The sequence below is a fragment of the Serinus canaria genome, chromosome 4A (genome assembly GCF_022539315.1).
Source record: "Serinus canaria isolate serCan28SL12 chromosome 4A, serCan2020, whole genome shotgun sequence".
Classification (NCBI taxonomy): Eukaryota; Metazoa; Chordata; class Aves; order Passeriformes; family Fringillidae; genus Serinus; species Serinus canaria.
In genome coordinates, this window is record NC_066318.1 from 11,837,913 (window position 1) to 11,857,091 (window position 19,179).

Below are 19,179 nucleotides of genomic sequence, written 5' to 3' on the forward strand. Positions count from 1 at the left end.
AATTTTGCAAATAGCCATGATGAAATTAATGGAGCCTCATGAGACCAGATACAGCTGCCCATACCAAAAGCTTTTGTAGGTTCATGAGAGAAACTGTTTATGTCAACAAGTAGTCAAAGCTGTAAACTATTTGCTAATGAAAGTAACAGAGATATGAAAGTCTCATAAAACTCAAGGACTTTTTTGATTGGGAGACAAGATGTGAAGATCTAAGTGCAGAAGAAGGTGAAGGAACTTGCAAAGTACAACAACCTTCTGTTGTTACCTGGTTGTAGAAAGGTGCTTAGTCTGTACAATGCCCTTTTCTATTAGTGCCCACCCAAGAGACTGTAGAGCCTTTGGCAGCTGGGTAGTAGCTCTTGTCAGCTGTCATATCCATGTATGAAGAGCATATATATCAAAATAGATTTAAGGTAATGATGTAGGGGGGGACACTAACTTTTATTAACTGCATGGATTTTTTTTGTTAAATTTATTTATATTTTTTCCCAAAAGGGATGGTGTCTTTAAATTGTTCCTGTAATACAGCTGCAGGCTGATCCAGGAATACTAGTCACAGTGACCAGGCATCCAGTCTCAGCAGGGTGGAGGATGGAGTGAGGTCACTTCCAATAGGCTGGCAGCACTCAGGCAATGGCCCAGCTGGCAGGTTCTTCCTTTTGGAACCTCTGGATCATGGGCTCATTGTTTGGGAAGAGGTACATGTAGCAAGTGCCAATGATTTCCAAGGAGTGTAACCCAGAGGTGTATTTGCTGAGCTACTTCCTCTGCACCATAAGCTGAGCTCTGCTTGTGACAGAGAACTCTGGAGTTAGTGTCTAGCTTCTTTCCTTCCCTTTCCTATTCCAGCTCCTTCCATCCCTATTCCAGGCAGGCTGGCTAACAAATAGATGCAGGTTTAGCTGGGACTGGTGGAGCTAGAGCAACAGCAGCTCGTTCCCTTCCTTCACTCCTGGAGAGTGATGCCTTGACATCAAAGCCCTGCACAGTCAGAGACAGAGATCCCTGTGCTGTTCTGCTTCTTGGCCAGGTGAAATTGGTGCTACAGAGATGGCCCCAGACTCCCATCACATCACCTGAGGGTGCTGGGTGTGCACATGAACAGGAGGCAGCTTGGTTAATTAATTCTGTTGTGTCATTTCACTCACCTGTGTTAATTTTTTTCTGTAAGTTTCCATGAAGTTTTCCACGTTTAATTTCAGGTTTGTTCATAGGAAATAAATGAAGGTGCATCATTCAGTACAAAATAGACAGCTGTAGATTGCTACAACTACTGGTGCTGTTTGTCCAGCTTGACAATTGCAGTGCCTGCTGCAGTGTGACTTGGCAGCTGTGTCATGGTCACCCCTGCTGTGGGGGAAACTGCATAGTCCCTGCCTGTGGCTGGGCCATTGTTGCTGTGTGCTCAGATGCCTTTTGTCAGAGCTAACCAGTAGCCTGGGGACAGCCAGCAGAGCTGGGATGTTCCTGGTCTTGCCATATGGAATGTACTGCTTTGGAGCCTGACTGCTCCCTGTGCTCTGGGTGACCAGTGACAGCCCTGACCCCCACAAGGAACTGGCTGTTTGGCCTCTGTGTGCCCAGCTCAGAGCTTGGCCAGGTGAGGGGAGGAAATAGCTCAAATAATAAAAATACCAGCTCTTTCCACCATGGGAGACAACTGATGGTAATTAAACCGGTAGCATTTTCCAGGACATGGAAGTGGCTGCTGCCATGTGATACAGAATAATCACTTTCTGTTTCCATCCATTTCTAAAACAAGCCACTTGTTCATCACTCTAATGGCTAAATAATAATGTAACTTTAGAAGAGTTTGCTACCGTAGTGACTAAGAAATTGCTGTGTGTTGATTTTATCAGAAGTTTCTCATCCAATTGTACCATACAAGGTTCTTGATTGTGATTGCTGTTGTTATCTGGACTAAAACAGAAGGAAATACTCTGATTTGTTTCCAGAAAAATAGGCATTTTGTCTTATTTGCTATAGCTTTGTCACTTTACCAAGACGGCAGCACATGTTTGTGTTGACAGATTGGCTTTTATACAATGTATTGTATGCAGAGGTACTGTAAGACAAATGGGGTGTTAAATAAAATATTGTTTCCCATAAGTAAAGAACCCCTGTGTTTGAGGCATTATTATTTCCTGTGATGGCCTGCTGTGGAAGTTCCTTCAATGGAACAGTGTTGGTCATGTTAAAGCACTCTTAGTCAGTGCTTTGCAAAACAAGGAGCAAGCCAAAGCCCCTGCTGGGACAGCAGCCTCCCAGAAGAGGAGGAAAAAGGGAGACCTGGATTTTGAAGCCGGATCTGGCTTCAGTGCTGAGCTGCTGAGTACTGGCTCTTGCTTTATCCATCCAAATTCAAAGACAGTGTTCAGACCCTTTCTAATTTATGTGTTGCTCCTATTGCCTCTGGCACTGGTCACAGAAATCCCAGTCCCTGTGCTGAGCCCCATCCCTTCAGCTGTCCATGCACATGGACACAATGGATGCTGCTCTTGTCTCTCCTGGAGAGCAGGGATCAGATCCTGATCCCTAACAGACCCACACCACCCAGGGAATAACAAGAGTACATAGTGTGTAAGTCCTACAAGTATTATTTTATTTCTTCTTAATTTTTTTTTAAATACTATGTACAATCTGTTTAAAGCTTGTCAAAATGCATGGGCTCCCATTCAATGGAGCTGTGCAGGGACATAGATTCAAAACAAGAATAAAATCTTTACTGTTCATCTTCATAAGACACTTACTTTTTCCCATTACAAAATACTTTTAAGAATAGTAACATTTATAAATGTATTTATATTCAACATCATATAAAATAAACCAAGATTTATACTCAATTCTAGAGTTTTTCTTATTGTTTTTTGTCTTGCATGGACTATATACAGTATATACAGTAACTCCTCATTGTGTTTGTCAAATCAGCCTGATTATACCCACCAGGCTTTAGCTTATATGTACAAATATGCTAAAAGTGCAAGACTTTATTATTTAAAGCTGCCTGTGTTTTCAGAGGTCTGGAATTGTGTGGCCTATATATATTTATATATAGATATACATCTGCATACATATAAATGTACATTAAAAATACGTATATCTATATATAGCTATGGTATATAGGTACTTGTGTACTAGAAAACCTCAGAACATTTATGACTGATAGGTCAACACCAACACTGGAGGCCAACCCTGCTGCCATCAGTCACGTCCCTGCCCTCTGCTCATCACCAACAAGTCACACTTCTGTTTTCTTGTAGGAGGCTGGGGGGGCATGAGCCAAACCCACCAGCAACCCTCAATTCCAAATGAGTCTTAAAAGCACAGGTCATAGCTAACACCGAGGTAAACACATACAAATCAACCTGAATAAAGAGATCTTTTATCCATCTGTGTTTTGAGAGTGACAATATAAGGCAAAACCCCCCTGGCCCTGACTCAGCCTTGCCCTTGGCTGGAGGCAGACTGAGCAAAGACCAAGCAAGCCCCAGAAAGGGTCAGTGGGATTTTGTCCTTTGGAACATGTTGAGGAATCAAGGCCCTACCCTGAGGCAGTGCCTGGGACTGTGCAGCCCCCACCCACCAGCAGCGAGGCCAGTGGCTGGGGGGGCTCTGAGAATAAGGGGGGCACGTGATAAAGTGCATTTTTAGGTCTCTGGTTTTAGCAAGGCTGGTCTAACGTGTAAACATCCTCACCAAGCTCCTGCGCTCCTCGCTGGGAGCTGTGAGCAGGGGCTGTGCCCCAGCCCTCTGTCCCTGCAGCCCAGGGCTGCCATCAGCAGGGCTGTGCCCAGGGCACGGCCCTGTCTGGCACACCCACCACCCCCCACCTCCCCCAGAACCCCTTCCCAACCCTATTTTTGTTTTTTTTTGGACTTGCTGTCAAAGCCACAGCAATGCCAGAAAACTGCTCTGCCTTAACTATCTCCCTACCAAGCCCTGTTAAAAAATACACCCCTCAAGGCCCTGACCCCAACCACCCCCACCTCTGAATCTATGGGATTGCCACCTGCCATGGCTGGGCTGTGTGGGGGTGGGACACTGCAGACCAGCCATGGGGATGCACTGGGGTGTTGCAGGTTTAATGGGGAAGCCAGGGAAATCACAGCCTTTCCCTCCAGCCAGCCTCCCTGTGCCACAAACTGTGCAATGCTGGAGCCCTGACACAGATACATATGTTTGCCTCCCCTCTAATGTTATGTGCCAAGGCTATGGTGGAAAAAAAATCCCACAAACAAATCCAAAAAATACAACCCCCTCCTAATGCATCCTCATGAGCAACCCAGCTGCCTTAGAATGGGGAAAGGGGTACCCTAAAACTAAGAGTGCTTTAAAAAACAACTGTTTCCTGCCCTGAAGGCTCTGTGCTGGCCCTTCCTGCAGAACAAACCTGCAGAGCAGGAAAGCCCCAGGTGCTAATATTTCAGCCCCAGACTGCCCCACAAAGCCAGGTGTTCCAAATCCCAGTACCAGCAGTGAGGTGGCCCTGGCCCGTGGATCTGCTGTAGCCACGATTTCTTGTCCTGGATTGAAATGGAGGGGCTGGCTCAGACTGTGTCCAAGAGCAGCTGCTTGGCTGCCCAGCACCCAGGGGCTGCATGTGCTGTGTGGGCAGGGGCCCAGCCAGGGTCTGTGCTGACAAGGCACGAGCCCTGATACTGGACACAGGCTGTTGGGCATCTCATTGCCTCCATTCTGTGGCCAGCCACATTCCCCAGCATGCTGCATGTGGCCAGCCCTGAACCCAGGATCCACGGTGTCTGGTAGCCCTGGGAGTTGTGCACTCACTGTCCCTGTCAAAGCCAACCCGTGCAGCTGCTTTTGCTCAAGGGAGGGGACCCATGAATAACCAGGGGTTGGCACAGCTTTTGTTCACAAATCCACCTCTGCCCTGGCCAAAACACCAAAGCACCCTAGGGCCTTGCACCAGTCCCTGAAAGCTCCTGGCTGACCCCAGCTCCAGCAGCCTGTCCTCCCACTGTCACTCCCCCAGGAAATGTGGCACAGCAAAACCCCATCCCCTTCCCCAGGAGGAACTGCTGGGAACAGCCCCTGGAGCACCAGGGGAGCCCTGCTGTGCCCTTTTCTTAAACACAGGGCTACTGGCAGCTGCTAGTGCCAAAAGCTGCCCCACCAGTAACATCAGGAACACCAGCTGCTGCAGTGCTGCAAGGGCCCAGAAAGAGGCTTGCTGAAGGAAAAGAAGGAAACAAAAAAACGCCCAAAACACCATATTAAAAAAAAAAAAAAAAAAAAAGGCAAAACCAAGCATTCTTCACTTGGTTTCAACAGACATTAGGAACTAACTCCTCTCTAAACCTTGCTGTGTCTGCCAGCTAGAGCTTTACTGCTAGATGGACTGGTCCTAACTAACCACTGCCTTCACTGCCTTGCAAAGTTTACAGTAATGGCCAAACTCATCTACATTTGGGCCTTAACAATGCCCAAAGTTAGTACTCAGCTACTAACACTCCAAAAATGTACTTTTAAATTTTTCCTTTGGAAAGACACAAACAGTAGGGACACTTAACTATACACCCACTGAGGAATTAACTGGCTTTTCAATTCATAAATATAAACTTACAGTTAAAAAGTGACAATTTACAAAAATACAATTTATTGCTGACCCTATGGGCTTGTAACATCGTGTGTTGTGATTATACATTTTGGGTTTGCCAAATTGAAATATGACCTAGCAAAACCACAAAGTTTGCTGTCATATGCTGTTCTATGCATGTTTGTTTGTTTTTATGAACAGAAACATTTACAACTACATCACTTGAAACAAAAACAAAAAAAAGGAGTAAAGATTCTTTGTCTGTAACCTGAAAAATATTTGGCTACAGGGAGTAAAAACCATACAAATTTATCTTCACTTGTTAACCAAAAATAAAACACGACAAATATTGAACTAGCTGCGATGTGAGCTGGTATAACAACAGTAAGAAATTCAGGCAAAAGTGGTGTTATGTAAATTAGCAGCATTATCCAAACTCCTGGAAAAAAACCTGCGGGACTGAGGTATAGAAAAAGGAAAAAGAATTCACAATGGACCTACTACAGCAAAACGAGTTATGTACACGGTAATCCAATGGTGTCCTGCGGACTGGTACAGTCTATGTGCTCCAAATGCTGGGCTTAAATTCACAGTGACTTTCAGCATTGAAGTCCTGAATGGAAAAAGGTTTTTTTCCATTGCAAACCAAGCTTCATGACAGCCTGATACCTCCCCTCCCTGCAGCAAGAAGGCACCACTTCCAGTGGCACCATGATGCTGGGCCAGGGCGCACCTGCTGCTGGAACAGCATCACGGAATACATTCCACGCATTTGGCTGCATGGCAATCCCACCAAACCAGGCCCCTGCAGCCATGCATCCCTGTCAGAGACCATCAATCCCTGCAGGCACCACCTCCCCACGGAGCCCAACCTCTTCTGTGCCGTGCTCTGATGGCGCCGTGCTCTCCTGCGCGCGCCGGGCGCAGCGGCTGCAGCCGTGTGCTCCTTGTCCCCAGAAGTGACTCTCAGGGCAGCTGCATCTCGGGCAGGTCAGGCAGGTTGCAGGGCTGGCCCTGTGTGTGGTGGCTCTGCTGCTGTGGGTGCAGGAAGTAGCTCAAGGGGTTCTGCTGCGGGGCGTGGGGCGGCTGGAAAATGCGCTGCGTCGGAGCCCCAGGCACCAGCTCAGGACCCTGCATCTGTTGGGAGACACAAACCTGAGCAGTCAGACCTGCCCCATCGCCCAGCTGTCCCTCTCTTGCTGCAGGGCTGATGCTGAGACCCATGCCCCAGAGTGTGTGCACCAAGTCCTAAACTTGAGAGTATGAGCTGTGCCCCTCAGGATGCTGCTGCTGCTGTCAGCAAAACCAACAATGCCTGCAGAGCACAGACCCATCTGTCCTAACAGGCTCCCGGGGAGCCCAGCAGGCATGGAGACCTCCAAAAGCTGCTTGGAGGTACAATCTGCAGGATGTGCAACTTTAATCTTTCACAGGAAAGATCTTCAGACAACCAAGGAAGAGGTCCTAGAGTAACCATGTACCCACCATGGCTGGTACCTCAAAGACCTGGACTTGCTGTTTCACCCCCTGTTAAGGCACTGTGTCATCAAACTCTGGTTTGCTGTGGCCCTGGAGATATTTACCTGTTCCAGCATCATTGTTCTGGTGTCCACACTGCCGGTCCTCAGGACAGCAATGCAGCCCATGAGGACACAGGGACAGCTCCTGCCCACATTTCCCAACAAGAGTGATTAATTTCTCACTTTAAATCCAGTCCTGCTGTGTGGCTGCTTTCAGCTGAACTTCCTCCTCTTGCTTTCTTTTCTATCTTTGCCTGGAGGACTGTAACTTAACCTCTGCCATCCAGGCAAGGCTTGGAGAGTGTGTTACTGATGAATTATTAGTTTCAACAACCCCTTTCCTTGGTGGTGTCACTAGTTCAGCATGTACAGATGTAAACTGTGTGCTAAAAAACCAAAATCAGCTTGTCCAGAGATGTGTGTTGTGAAATACCCTTTTTTAAAAGGAAAGCTGTGATGGCAGCTGATAAAAACCTTGCTCTGATGAGCTATAACAGCAGGAGGTATGTTTTCCAAAGACCTCCTCTTTTATCATTTTTCATGACTACAGCAAGCTTCCCACCAGAGCTCCTCTGGATGAAAAGCTGTGTTTGAAAAACTGGGTATTTCTTCTGTGCACTGTGTGATAACAGAGTTTGTTGGAGAATATGGCCTTGAGCAGGGGCAGAGTCAGCCTGGAAAGGCTGGGCACCAGGCTATGTGGAGATACAATGGGAACAGAGGATGTGCAAAGGCCCTGCCCAGGTCTGATCAGCCAGATAAGCCCTAATTCTTCCAAAAGCCCCAACCCATCCCTAAGCCATCCCTGTGCCTCCCCAGAAAGCTGCTCCTGCTCCAATACCTGAAGGTAGAGGCGGTGCTGCTGAACCTGCTGCTGTGGCCACTGGTGCAGATGAAGTGGTGTGCTGGCCTGGTGGGAAGGGAAGCTGGTGTGTGGGATCACCAGGGATGGGGAGAAGATGGGCGGCGGGGCTGGAGGCCGGGCAGGGCTGCAGGTGGCTGGCTGCACCTGTGCTGGGGGAGCCAGGCTCTGCTGCTCTGCAACAAACCTGCCACAAGGAGGAAAAGCAGGCATGAGAACCCACACCCAGACCCACCCCCAGAATGGGCACTGGAGAGCCCAGCTGCTGCAGGAACCAGCCTGGAGCAGGGCTGTCACACCGTGCAGACCTTGCTGACAGGAGGTCCCTGATTCCCCTCTGCCCACAAAGCACAGACTGGAACTAAATTGAGTTTTATAAGGTTGTACATTTTCTCCATGTCTTGGTCAAGCATTTTATGCTTTGCAAAAGGCAGGAAATGGTTAATTTTTTAAATGCACTTTATTTATCATAAAGGTCTTTGTAATTAAAAAATGTTCTCATTTTTTTCCTAGCTGGTTAAACTTTTGTTTCAATTCAGACTGGGACTGTTTGTGTTTACACGACCAGGAACAAGTTTTTTCATGTCTTTTTCAGTGCCATAAAGTGTCCTGCTAAGACACTGCAGGAAAATAAGGGCCAGCAGAGACTCACTTTCCTTGCTGCCTGCTGGCACTGCTCTGCACGGGCTGGACACTGCTGTTGGCTGTGGGCATCATGGCTTGGATGGACTGATCCAACAGCATCCTGTGGTGAAAGGAAAACAGAGGATGGTCAGGGAAGGGGAGGTCCAGGATCCAAGGTCCTGTCAGTCTCTAGAAATACCTCCTTGAAAATCCTCCATGAAAGCAGGAAAGCACTACCTAGAAAACAAATTAATGAAATAGGATGCTTCTTATCACCTCACATCTCTCCTTTGAATACATCCTGAGAAAATTAGGATTGTTGAGACTGGAGGAGAGAAGGCTCCAGGGACATCTTATAGCACCTTCTAGTACCTAAAGGGGCTAAAAGAGAGCGAGAGGGACTTTAGGCAAGGGCATGGGGGACTGACTTAAGGATTAAGGCCCCTGATGACACAGCAGGATGTGCACAGCCCCCTGCCTGCCTGCACCCTGGGCTCACCCCTGCAGAGGGAACATCCTCAGGCTGGCTGTGGCATCCCAGGCCCACTGCCCTGAGCACAGCCACGCCTGCCCTCCTTGCTGCCCAAGATCTGCTGCTTCTGTCACTGCCCCCAGGATGGTCCCAGCTGGGCTCTGGTACCTGAGGCTCCTGTCCTGGCTGTAGTCAGCTGGTGGCTGCCTCTCACTGCTGTCAGTGGGCACCTGTGCAGCCACGGCGATGGGGTGTGCTTGGGAGAGCACCATAGGGCTGTTGTAGAAGGGCACTGGAATGCTCCCCTGCCCTGGCACACACGTTTGCTGGCCTTGGCTTCCTCTCACTGGGTGCTGCTGCTTCTTCTGCTGTACCTGGAATGAAGACATAGGTACCCACCTAAGTTTTAAAGCTCCCTAATGGAAGGATGAAATAACCACTTACAGCGGGCAGATGGGAAAAGGAGAAGGAACAATAGGATATGTCCGTGAACACTGCAGTAGGAACAATATACCTATCCAAGACCACCAACCCATTAGCATTTATTGTCCCTGCAGGGCAGGTGTTGGCATTCCCAGACAGTCTTTTGATAAATTAGAGTACAAGGGTAAGGGCACAAAAGGCTTGAGGAGTAAGAAGCTTAAGAGGGGAAGTGCAAATCTGAAGTCTCCAAGGAAAGCATCTCATTGGTCCTTTAAAGCAGGAGTGTTGGCTTTTTTGTTTTTGAACACTCAAGTCTTTCCCATCTAAATAGTGGATTTAGGTCTAGTGGTGACAAAATTGTTTTTTCAAAGCCGCCTTCCAAGACTCCTCAGGCAGAGCAAAAGTAATCTTTTAAAATGATACCTACTCCTGTGTTATGCTACCACAATCTCACTGGCTATGAATAACGGGCATGGTGTTGATGAGAGCCCAGCCCTCCCACTCACATCCTCCCCAGGCACCAGGAGAGCTCCAGCAGTCTCTGGGGTTTAAGTCCTTTTTGGCTACCTGGTTTTTATTTTTACAGTCGAGTGACATTTGTGTCAGGAGACACTTGTTCACAAGTGACCCCTGACACAAACTCCTCAATGCCAGCTGTTCAGTAAAACCAGCCCAGAGGGGATGCACGGGACCATGGCAGACAGAGCTGGACAAGCGGGTGACGAAGACAATGAAGCAGCCAGTGACCTGGGGGGCTGTGCCACAGGGGTCCCTGAGGAATGGGTGCGGTGACAGCAGGTGGGTGGTGCTGCAGTGGTGCTTTGTCCCCGTCAGGGCTGGCTGCTGTGACTTCTTGGCCGTGCTGTGGCTGGGCGTGCCCTGCGGCGGCGGCCTCCGGGGGCTGGGCTGCTGCACGGCGTTAAAGATGACCGGGATCGGCTGCTGCATCAGCATCTGTAGGTGAGAGAGGCACAGGAGGGGTTGGTTGTGCTGCCTGGCAGAAATAACACTGCAGCAGCAGCAGTATCTCTAAATCCAGGGGCAAAATGAACCATGAGTAACAGAAAATCAAATGTTAGCTTGTGTCAAATATTTATTCAGAGCCAGGAACCTTCCAGCTCCATTGTGCCTACTGTGTTTTGCAGGAGTGGCAGTGGGATCCAGCAGCACTAACCAGACATGGAATCACCAAGCTTTTTTGTGCATGGGAGACTCTGGATTAATTTGGGATTGCTTTTTTTAAAGCACAGAAATTACTGATTCAATACTCAGCCAGATATTGACATCACTCATCTCTTGGGAAACACGACTCCCATAGCTGAAACCAAGTTACCAATTTGTCAAGAGTTCATTCCCAAAAGCTTTTGCCACAGACAATTTCGTTACTGCTCTGTGTGCTCAAAGGAAAAGCAAATGGCTGCTGGTGAGTCTGGGAGCACCAGGGGCAGCAGGTACCTGCAGGTTGGAGTCCTGCACGAGTTGGAGCTGCTCCTTGATGACATGGAGTTCCTCTTGCTGTGTTTTGATGTCAGCTTGCAGGATGCGAGTCCTCTCCTCCAGCTGCTCTTTCAGCTGGTGCATCATCCCCAGCTGGGTGGGGAAATGGTACACTGGCTGCACAGAACAGAGAAAAGGGACCACACAGTAGGACCAGTCCTGCTACTCACATCTACAGCAATGCTAGATTCAGAAAAATGACTGCTTTTCAGCTTATGCCATAAAAAATATGATGCTGACAAAAAATGGCAATTGCATATTTAACCAAAGTGCCACTGTAGTTCCAGAGCAGCAGCACATCTGGCTTACATGCAGTGCCTCCCTCCAGGTGTTGGTCTCTGTGGTTTCTGCATAGATGAAGTGTCTATACATGGCACTCTCCTGTCCCCTCAGGATGACACCCTGCTGGCTTGGTCCCACATTTGTTTTTGGGCAGACACTGCATCCAAACTCTTGCCACACATCCTGACTGGGCTTTCAGTTGTGCTGCTCATGATATTTGGCAGATGCCAGGCCCAAGATGGGCTGCAATCCACCTGGGCATCCATCCTTCACACCTACAGCGGCCATTTTCAATCTCTGTTTTATAGTCTGAACAATTACCTCACTGATATCAAAGCCCTGTAAGGACAGACCTTGTCATTATGGTTTATGACTCATTTTTCTTGGGATTTTTGTTTTTTTTTTTTTTCTTTTCCTGGCCCAACTCAAACCTTCCATGACATCCCCTTCCTCTACTAAAACTCTTCAGCATTGTATCAGCCTGTAGGTAGCTGCTAGAGATTTAGGGAGAAGCCTTCAGCAGCCCACAACACTTTTTACAAGTGTAAACCTTCTCCTATGCTATTTCTTTGGGTGCCCCACCTGCTCTCTCTGCTCGCTGAAATAAGTGGCTGCAATAAGGTTGTTGCAGGTAAATCTCAGCAACAGAAAGGGCACAGAAACCTTGTCCCCACTCTGGGATGAGCCAGCAAGGAAGTGAGGGCAGTGAACCAAAGCCACCTAGGCTGCTCTGCTGACAGGACACAGCAGTGCACTTAACAAAAACAAACCACACACCATCACAGGGTGCTGGGAGGGCACTGCCAGCTGAGCCGCGGGGGGCTGAGAGAGGTGCTCACCACGGGCTTGACGAGTGGCTATGGCCTAGAAATGAAAACTTTGCCTTACTGTAGGGCCATAGCACCTCTAGTGCAGAGCTGGTGCTTTAACAGCTCATACCAGGGAGGAACAAGTGCAGGGAATTGGACAACTGAGACTGGAGATCTGAGGATAAGTCTGAAGGGAGAATTTGGGTTCCTGCATGCCCCTGATAATTTCAAGTCCTTGGTGTCAGCTCCCATTTTGGATAAAGGCCACCTCATGTGTACAAAGCCCAAGAGAAGAGGGTTGGTGGTGTGAAAAGGCATTTAGCCTGGAGGAGCAAACTGAATCCTGAAAAAAGGCAGCAGAGGAGCCTCTAGTGTGTCTCCACTGGCTCTGCCTGCCAGCGGCACTCCCCAGGAAGCCCCAGCACACTCAGAGTGCGGGATCCAGCATCTCTGAGGGTGCGATCAGTGCTTGCTGTGCTCCTTTCCCTGCAGCCTCAAAGGGCTCCTGCTCGGGGAGCACTGACCTGGGCGCTGCCGGGCGCTGCCAGCCGCAGGGCCGCCTTGTCCCCCGGAGCGCCCGGCCCCGCCGGCCGGGTGGGGGTGCTGGTGTCCGTGCGCCGCATGGACGACGTGGCTGCGAAAGAGACATTCACTGAGACATTCCTGAGATACAGCAGAGCCCTGCCCGGGTACCCTGCCTGAACCTGAAATCCACCTATGCGGGTGGGCAGTGACCCAAACAGTGCCGAAGTGGGTCCTCAACCTGCCCCTCTACGGGCAGTTTGGCTCTCTGCCCCTCCATGGTCCCTCTGGCTGCCCACCTCACTTGCTGGGCTCCCTCCTGATGCCCCCCCTATTCAGCCTGCCCCCCATGGGTGTACCCAGATGAGATCGCTCTCCCCAGAGCAAGAGCCCTGAGTTTCCTACCCACGGTCCCACACAGAGCACTGCAGCCACCTTGCAGCCTCCCCCAGGGGGAAGAGGGCACTGATGGGAGCTGGGATGAAGCTGCCAGCAAGGTAGGCATCCTTCTGTGCTCCTTCTGCAGGAATTTCACATGAGAAACCCCATCATAAAATGATCTTATCCCAACATAAAACTTTTGTCAGTGAGCTTGGCTTAATCAAGCTAGCGAGTCACCTCTTGTCCCCAGAAGCACAGCAAACAGCCATGGCCCTGGGCTGGTGACAAGCCCGGGGAAATCGGCTCTCACACACACAGGGGGTGGGTTAGAGGGAGGAGGGGGCAGGTGGCCGTGGCTCTGTGGCTGCTCTGTGACTCGTCATGACACGCTGTGTCGGCCCCGGCGCTGAGCATTCCTCTCCCACCCCGACTTGGTCACTCCCAGCCGAAGCCCAGGATCGGGGAGGCTGCTCCGCCCTCCAACCCACCCAAGCTGGGCTGCCCCGGCACCTACAGGTGGAGTCGGACAGGGTGGTGTGCGAGGAGCGCCGGGAGCTGTGCGAGGACAGCGACACTCCCTCCCGGCTGGCCTCCTGGCTGCTGCCGCACTGCCCCACGTCCAGGTAGCTGCTGTGGCTCTGCGGGGAGAGAAACACGAGTGGTGAGACCGTCAGCAGGAGGGAATGGCCCTGGAAGGGACCTCTGCCTCCTCCAGCCCTTGTCTGCAGACAAAGCCAGCAAACCCTGTTCGCCCTGCCCCGCTGCGCTCGCCCCAAAGCCCGCGGGCACACGGAGCCTCGCTCATGCCCGGGCACCCACCCGATGGCAGCGAGAACACTGGAGGATTGCTCCTCCCGGGGACTGCTGCCCATGGCCCGCACTCTGCTGTGCCAGCCTCCTTCTCCCCTGCTCACAGAGCTGTGGGCAACAGGAAATTGCTTTTGTCAGCCTCCTTCTGCCCGATCTCTTCAGGGATGTGACAGCTGCTTGGCTGTGGTGCACGGGGGTGGTGGCAGGGGGAATGAATGAAGGTGGCAGGAGGTGCTACCTGGAGAATAGTTTTGTCCATCGAAGAGATGGAGAGAGATGACTGGGAAGGGACAGGGACCAGCTAGAGCCCCAAGAGGATCTACAGCAAATGTCACCTGAGGGGGACAGGTACTGGGCAGTGCTGAGAGCTGCAATCCCGCTCATTGTTCCCTGGGGAGCAGTGGCTCCAGCAGCCTGTTCTGGGAAGGACCTGGGCAGCAGAGGGGAACAGCCTGAGCTCCCATAAAATAATGTCTGAAAGGCAGTGAGGCTGATGGAATGAACAACTACACAACAGCCCACTTGAAATTACTTTGATTGCTGGTCTTATTTGTAAACTACCAAGAGGAGAAACTTAAAAGTAGTTAAAATGACCCTGACTCAAGCCATGGAAATTATTGCTAATGGAAATTTTAGGTCACAATCCTACACTTGATGTGATCCATCAACTGAGCTGAATTTTAGGTAAGTGTTTTCCCTTGTCTTCTCATCTTCATCTGAGTATCAGTGATGAGCAGGCACAAGCAAAACAGGTACCCTGTGGTACTGCCCTACCCTTGGATCCTCTGTGCCTTACAAAGGGGGACAGGTACAGCAATCTGGCCTCCAGCTCCAGCTCTGCTTCTCTGTTTCTGAGCTGAGGTTTGTGTCCTGGTCTCAGAAAGATTACAGGGACCAGAACAGAGCAATGCAACTGCTGAATTCACAGCTATTGTGGAATCAGAAAATACTTGCTGTTACAGACCATCTAGTTCCAATCCCTCTGCCATGCCACTAGATCAGGCAGTTCAAAGCTCATCCAGCCTGTCCTAAACCAACATGGATAATTTGGAGCCACTAGAAAGCTTCTTAGGGCCTGCCTGAATCATGACCCAGTTCAAGGCTTGGAATGAGATGGGAGTAAAGAAAATGGAGAAGAACAGATATTTCCCTCAGACTGGTAAACTGTGACTCAGTTTGGTTTAAACATCTCCTCATTAAGCTGTGAAGAACAAGGTACCTTTAGAGAAGAGGATGCCAGTTCAATTGATGACTCTTCGAGGCCAAGATCTCGTCTTCTCTCAGCCCGAACTTCTGCATAACTAAAAAAACCCAAAAATAAAAAAACCAAAAAAACCAAAAAATAAACCCCAAACGAACCCCCCAAAAAACAACAAAATTTATTTTACAGCTTCTGTGCAGGTATCCTACCACAACAAGTGTACATTCATTTTCTAACCTGATGATGATGAACAAGCATCCCTTTTTTGCATGGTAGTTCAGTGATCCCTGTGACAGTGCCTTGGGCAGGTCCCTCTGTCTGAGGGTGCACAGAACTGTGCATGCATCAGAATTAACATCCTGCACTCCAGTGGAAGCTCCAAATACAGACAGCTACACAAGTGCAATGTGAAGTGCAGGAACCCCTACAAGGTGCCTCTGGAACTGTAGATTTTCTTTCCTTACTTTTTTCCCTCTGAAATAATGAAACGATTACATAACGAGTGCCCCATGATTCACCACTGGGACAAATTGGAGAGGATGTTTCAGAGACTCTCTGAGTGCTCATGCATCGTGGGCACTGAGAGGTGCCAGACTTTAGGGTGATGAAATATTAATGAGCTGCAACCTTTGTGGGAGGCAAGAGAAGCTGCTGAACCGACCTCACTTAGATCATTGTGGCAATGAGTTTTCCTGAAAGAACATTTTAACTTGTGTGCTTCAGTAAGATATTTTAAGCCTTAACTATCTGAGACAGAATTGAACTTCAAAATCTATTTAGGACTACATCATTAGGTTTAAGAGGCACTGGAAGCAGAAAGAAGAAGCAAGTTCATGCACAATAAATTCAGCCCTTAAAGTGAAGCTGAATTCCCTGAAGGATGACAGAAGTAAGACAACTGAGAAGTAATCTCTCTGTGTAACATTTGCTTATGTTAGCACTTCATATGCAGTCTATACCACAGACCACAGAATCAGAATCAATAGAATTTGGGTTGAAAGGGACCTTAAAAATTATCTAGTTCCAGGCCCTCTACTGTGGGCAGAACACCTTCCCCTAGACCAGGCTGTTCAGGGCCTCAGCCAACCTGGCCTTTCAAACTTCCAGGGATGGGGCAGCCACAGCTTCTCTGGGCTTCCAGTGCCTCACCATTCTCACAGGGAAGGATTTCTACCTAAGAGCTAATCTAAACCTTTCTCTGACAGTTTAAAGCCACTCCACCTTGTTCTACGACTCCATAACTCTTTCTCCAGCCGTCTTGGAGCTCCCTTAGGCACTGGAAGAGGCTCTAAGGTCCCTCTGGAGCCTTTTCTCCTCCAGGCTGAACAACCCCAGCTCTCTCTTCCTGTTTTCACAGGAGAGGTGCTCCAGCCCTCTGAGCATCTTCATGGCCCTCCTCTGGCTCACTCCAACAGACCCATATATTTCATATTTACTAGTGTTTGCTCTTCCAGATGTTGGACAGGAAAAGAGGGGGGCCAGGAAAAAAAAAAAGATTCTTGACACTACAAAAATACAGTGAGCAATAAGTTTACTCAAGTTAATAGAGCAAACCAATGTGTCACTATTTTTTCAAGCCCTTCAGAAAATACATTCTTACTCTTCACATAGTTTTTTTGAGATGGCTGTGGTAATTCAGCAGATTCCCCTCCAAAAGGTGCATTCACAGAGCATCCTACACATGCACTGCCTTCCAGCACGGGCTGCAGCTCAGCACGAGCAGCTTCCCACTAGGGGGGGATCCAGGGCTGGATTTGGGTGAGGAATAAGGCCAGCAAGCCAGCAGCTAACTTCAAGTCATAAATATTTAAAGCTCTGATCAAAAGGTTTTGTAGGAGTTATATGATCTCATTCATGCCCAGAAAGATATGTCTGATTCCCAACAGCTTTAATTCTTTCTGTGGCCATATCATCACTAGAGACAAAAGGGGAATGTAACACACTTGATAGATTTGGCCAGAGCTGGCTTCCAGGCGTTTGGCTCAGTTGCAAAAAAATAAAAAAAAAAAAAAAAAAGAACCCATATTCCCTGTCAGAATAGTTTCATGGAAATACATATCATTTTATGTGTCAGAAGGCACAGCAGGGCACACTAAGCATGTTGGTTAACATGAAACAGAACCAGAAAAAGCAGTGGCTGAACACTGAGACTTAACACACTGTGAAGAGTTTGGTGCTTGCTCCTACCTAACGACCAGATGAGTGCAAACAATGAACTCAGGCTTGGAGTTCCACTGGTGGTAGGTGATGTAGTAGTGAGTCTGCAGCCATATCCACTGCTGCCCTTTGGTCAGGAACCGATAGTAACAGGATTTGCCTTTTCCAAACTGCATCACTGTTCAACAGAAAAAGAAAACAATTTATAGCAAAAGGGGATTTTATGGTGCAAAGGTGATCTAATCACCATTCAGCCTCACATCCCTCTCCCAGACTGGGGCAGTGCTAAAATGGTTCTTGAGCTTTATCAGCAAGAGAGAAGATACATAACCATGTACTCAGCTCTTGCTTGGGGTCATTCCTGCTGACTTTCAGGAGTGCCCCTTGCTATTTTGAGATTTCTCTTATAACTGGTATAACTATATAACTAGCTACATTCTTATAACTTATGGGTTCCCTGAAATAAGCATAAATAACATTAATTAAACAAATTCTTTGCCTTTCATAAGTACATGAGAATACATTTCAAGGACTGAAGACGTGAAATAAGAATCCTAATAATGGCACAAAACAACAAGATAGTGGAGTTTTAATTGAGAATTTTCTTCTTCTAAGACCTGGCCTACTCCAACCTGGTATGTATTATCAGGCTATGTCCAGAAGAATCTCAGGTGCTGTAACACAACTGGAAAATAGTGAGGGGAACTACATTAAATAGCCACACTAATTGGTCCAGACTGCTGGGAGTACAAAATGAAACATGCTCAATTAAAGTACCCACAATTGATGCAAAGTAAAATACAAACATGGTTTAAACAAACCCATTTCACTCGACAGCAGGCAAGATATCTGCCCAGTGTCAACATGACAAACAGGAACCTAGCAAGCCACACTAACCCAAGTGTTTTTTTTCTCACCTGAACACATCTATTTTGTTAAAATATCAGGACTGACTGCTTTAACGAGCCCATTAACAGTGATGGGCTTTAGATGAAGCACTTAGCAGAGATTTTCTGGCTAACGTGACATGCTGGGGATCCCTCAGTTCCTACTCCTGGCAGACATGTCCTGAAGCAACTTCTCTAAGTCATTTTGCCAGCACTTTACTTGGTTTCCCTGTGCAATAAAATGAAAAGATCCTTTCCTACAGGTGTGTCATGAAAATATTCTTCTAATAGGTAAGAGCAATGCCTGGATGATAGAGATGTAGAATTTAAATCATCAGATTGATTCTCTGCTGAATGCTCTGACCCACTCTCAGTACAGTTTGTGTCCATACCAAACTGCACATGCATTACCAAAAGGCTCTCACTTGTATCTGACTTGTCTTTTAAGCAAACAGCACTAAGAAGTGCTGTACTTGAGAGCAGTTAAAATTCTCCACCAATACTGACTTTTGCTGCATTTGACACAACTTTATGTCCCCCTGTCCCAGCTTCCTCTGTGTGCTCAGCCAGGCAACCCAGTTCCCTGGCAGTGCTGCACCAGTGCTTTGCCTGGACGGGGCAGTGGAGCAGGGAAACCTGACATGCAGGGAAGCATTTTCCCCATTCTTTTCTAGGTCCCTCAGCTCCTCACAAATGTAAGTGGTAGAGGGTTTGTGGTAGAGATGAGGGTGGTTTGCAGCTTTTCTCCAGTGGGCTGTGGGGCTTCTTGGTGGAGTTTCTTGGTCCCAGCCTCGTGCTGCTCTGCATCTCAGAGCAATTACAGCATCCCTCTTGCTCCACTCTCTGGGGTGTCCTTGTTTCCTTTGAACAAAACACTCTCAAGTGGAGATAGCAGAGAGACAGACAGTCTCCCCCACAAAAAACCTGTGAGTAATATTTCTTAGCAGAATACCTGATTACCTAGATGCATTTTACAAAGTATGTAGTTATTTTTCATTGCAGTGCTTGGCAATGCAAAACCACCACAGGACACACATAACTCTGGCTCAACATCTCAGTCTGAAATGCACCCAATGAAATTGAAAAATCTGGGTCCTGGGGATAAAGCATCCCACATCTGGTAGGAACTGCACACTGACTCAGAGCAGACCCCAGCTGCTGACACCTTCTGCCCT

At 48.4% G+C, this 19,179-nt stretch overlaps 1 protein-coding gene across 5 annotated transcripts in view; it reads right to left on the reverse strand.

The window, feature by feature from the left end:
* Window positions 1-5,586: 5,586 nt before the first annotated feature.
* The window catches only part of PASD1 (PAS domain containing repressor 1), a 51,506-nt gene continuing 37,913 nt past the window's right edge, over window positions 5,587-19,179 (reverse strand). For all 5 annotated transcript variants that reach the window (XM_050974300.1, XM_050974301.1, XM_050974298.1 and 2 more), the window contains 10 exons: window positions 17,148-17,295; window positions 14,979-15,060; window positions 13,464-13,587; window positions 12,571-12,680; window positions 10,914-11,072; window positions 10,206-10,412; window positions 9,204-9,409; window positions 8,592-8,684; window positions 7,919-8,126; window positions 5,587-6,694 (listed from right to left, as the gene is read on the reverse strand). In XM_050974300.1, coding sequence (XP_050830257.1) covers window positions 6,524-6,694; window positions 7,919-8,126; window positions 8,592-8,684; window positions 9,204-9,409; window positions 10,206-10,412; window positions 10,914-11,072; window positions 12,571-12,680; window positions 13,464-13,587; window positions 14,979-15,060; window positions 17,148-17,295 — 1,508 coding nt within the window. In that variant the 3' untranslated portion in view covers window positions 5,587-6,523. The remainder of the gene's footprint in view (window positions 6,695-7,918; window positions 8,127-8,591; window positions 8,685-9,203; window positions 9,410-10,205; window positions 10,413-10,913; window positions 11,073-12,570; window positions 12,681-13,463; window positions 13,588-14,978; window positions 15,061-17,147; window positions 17,296-19,179) is intronic.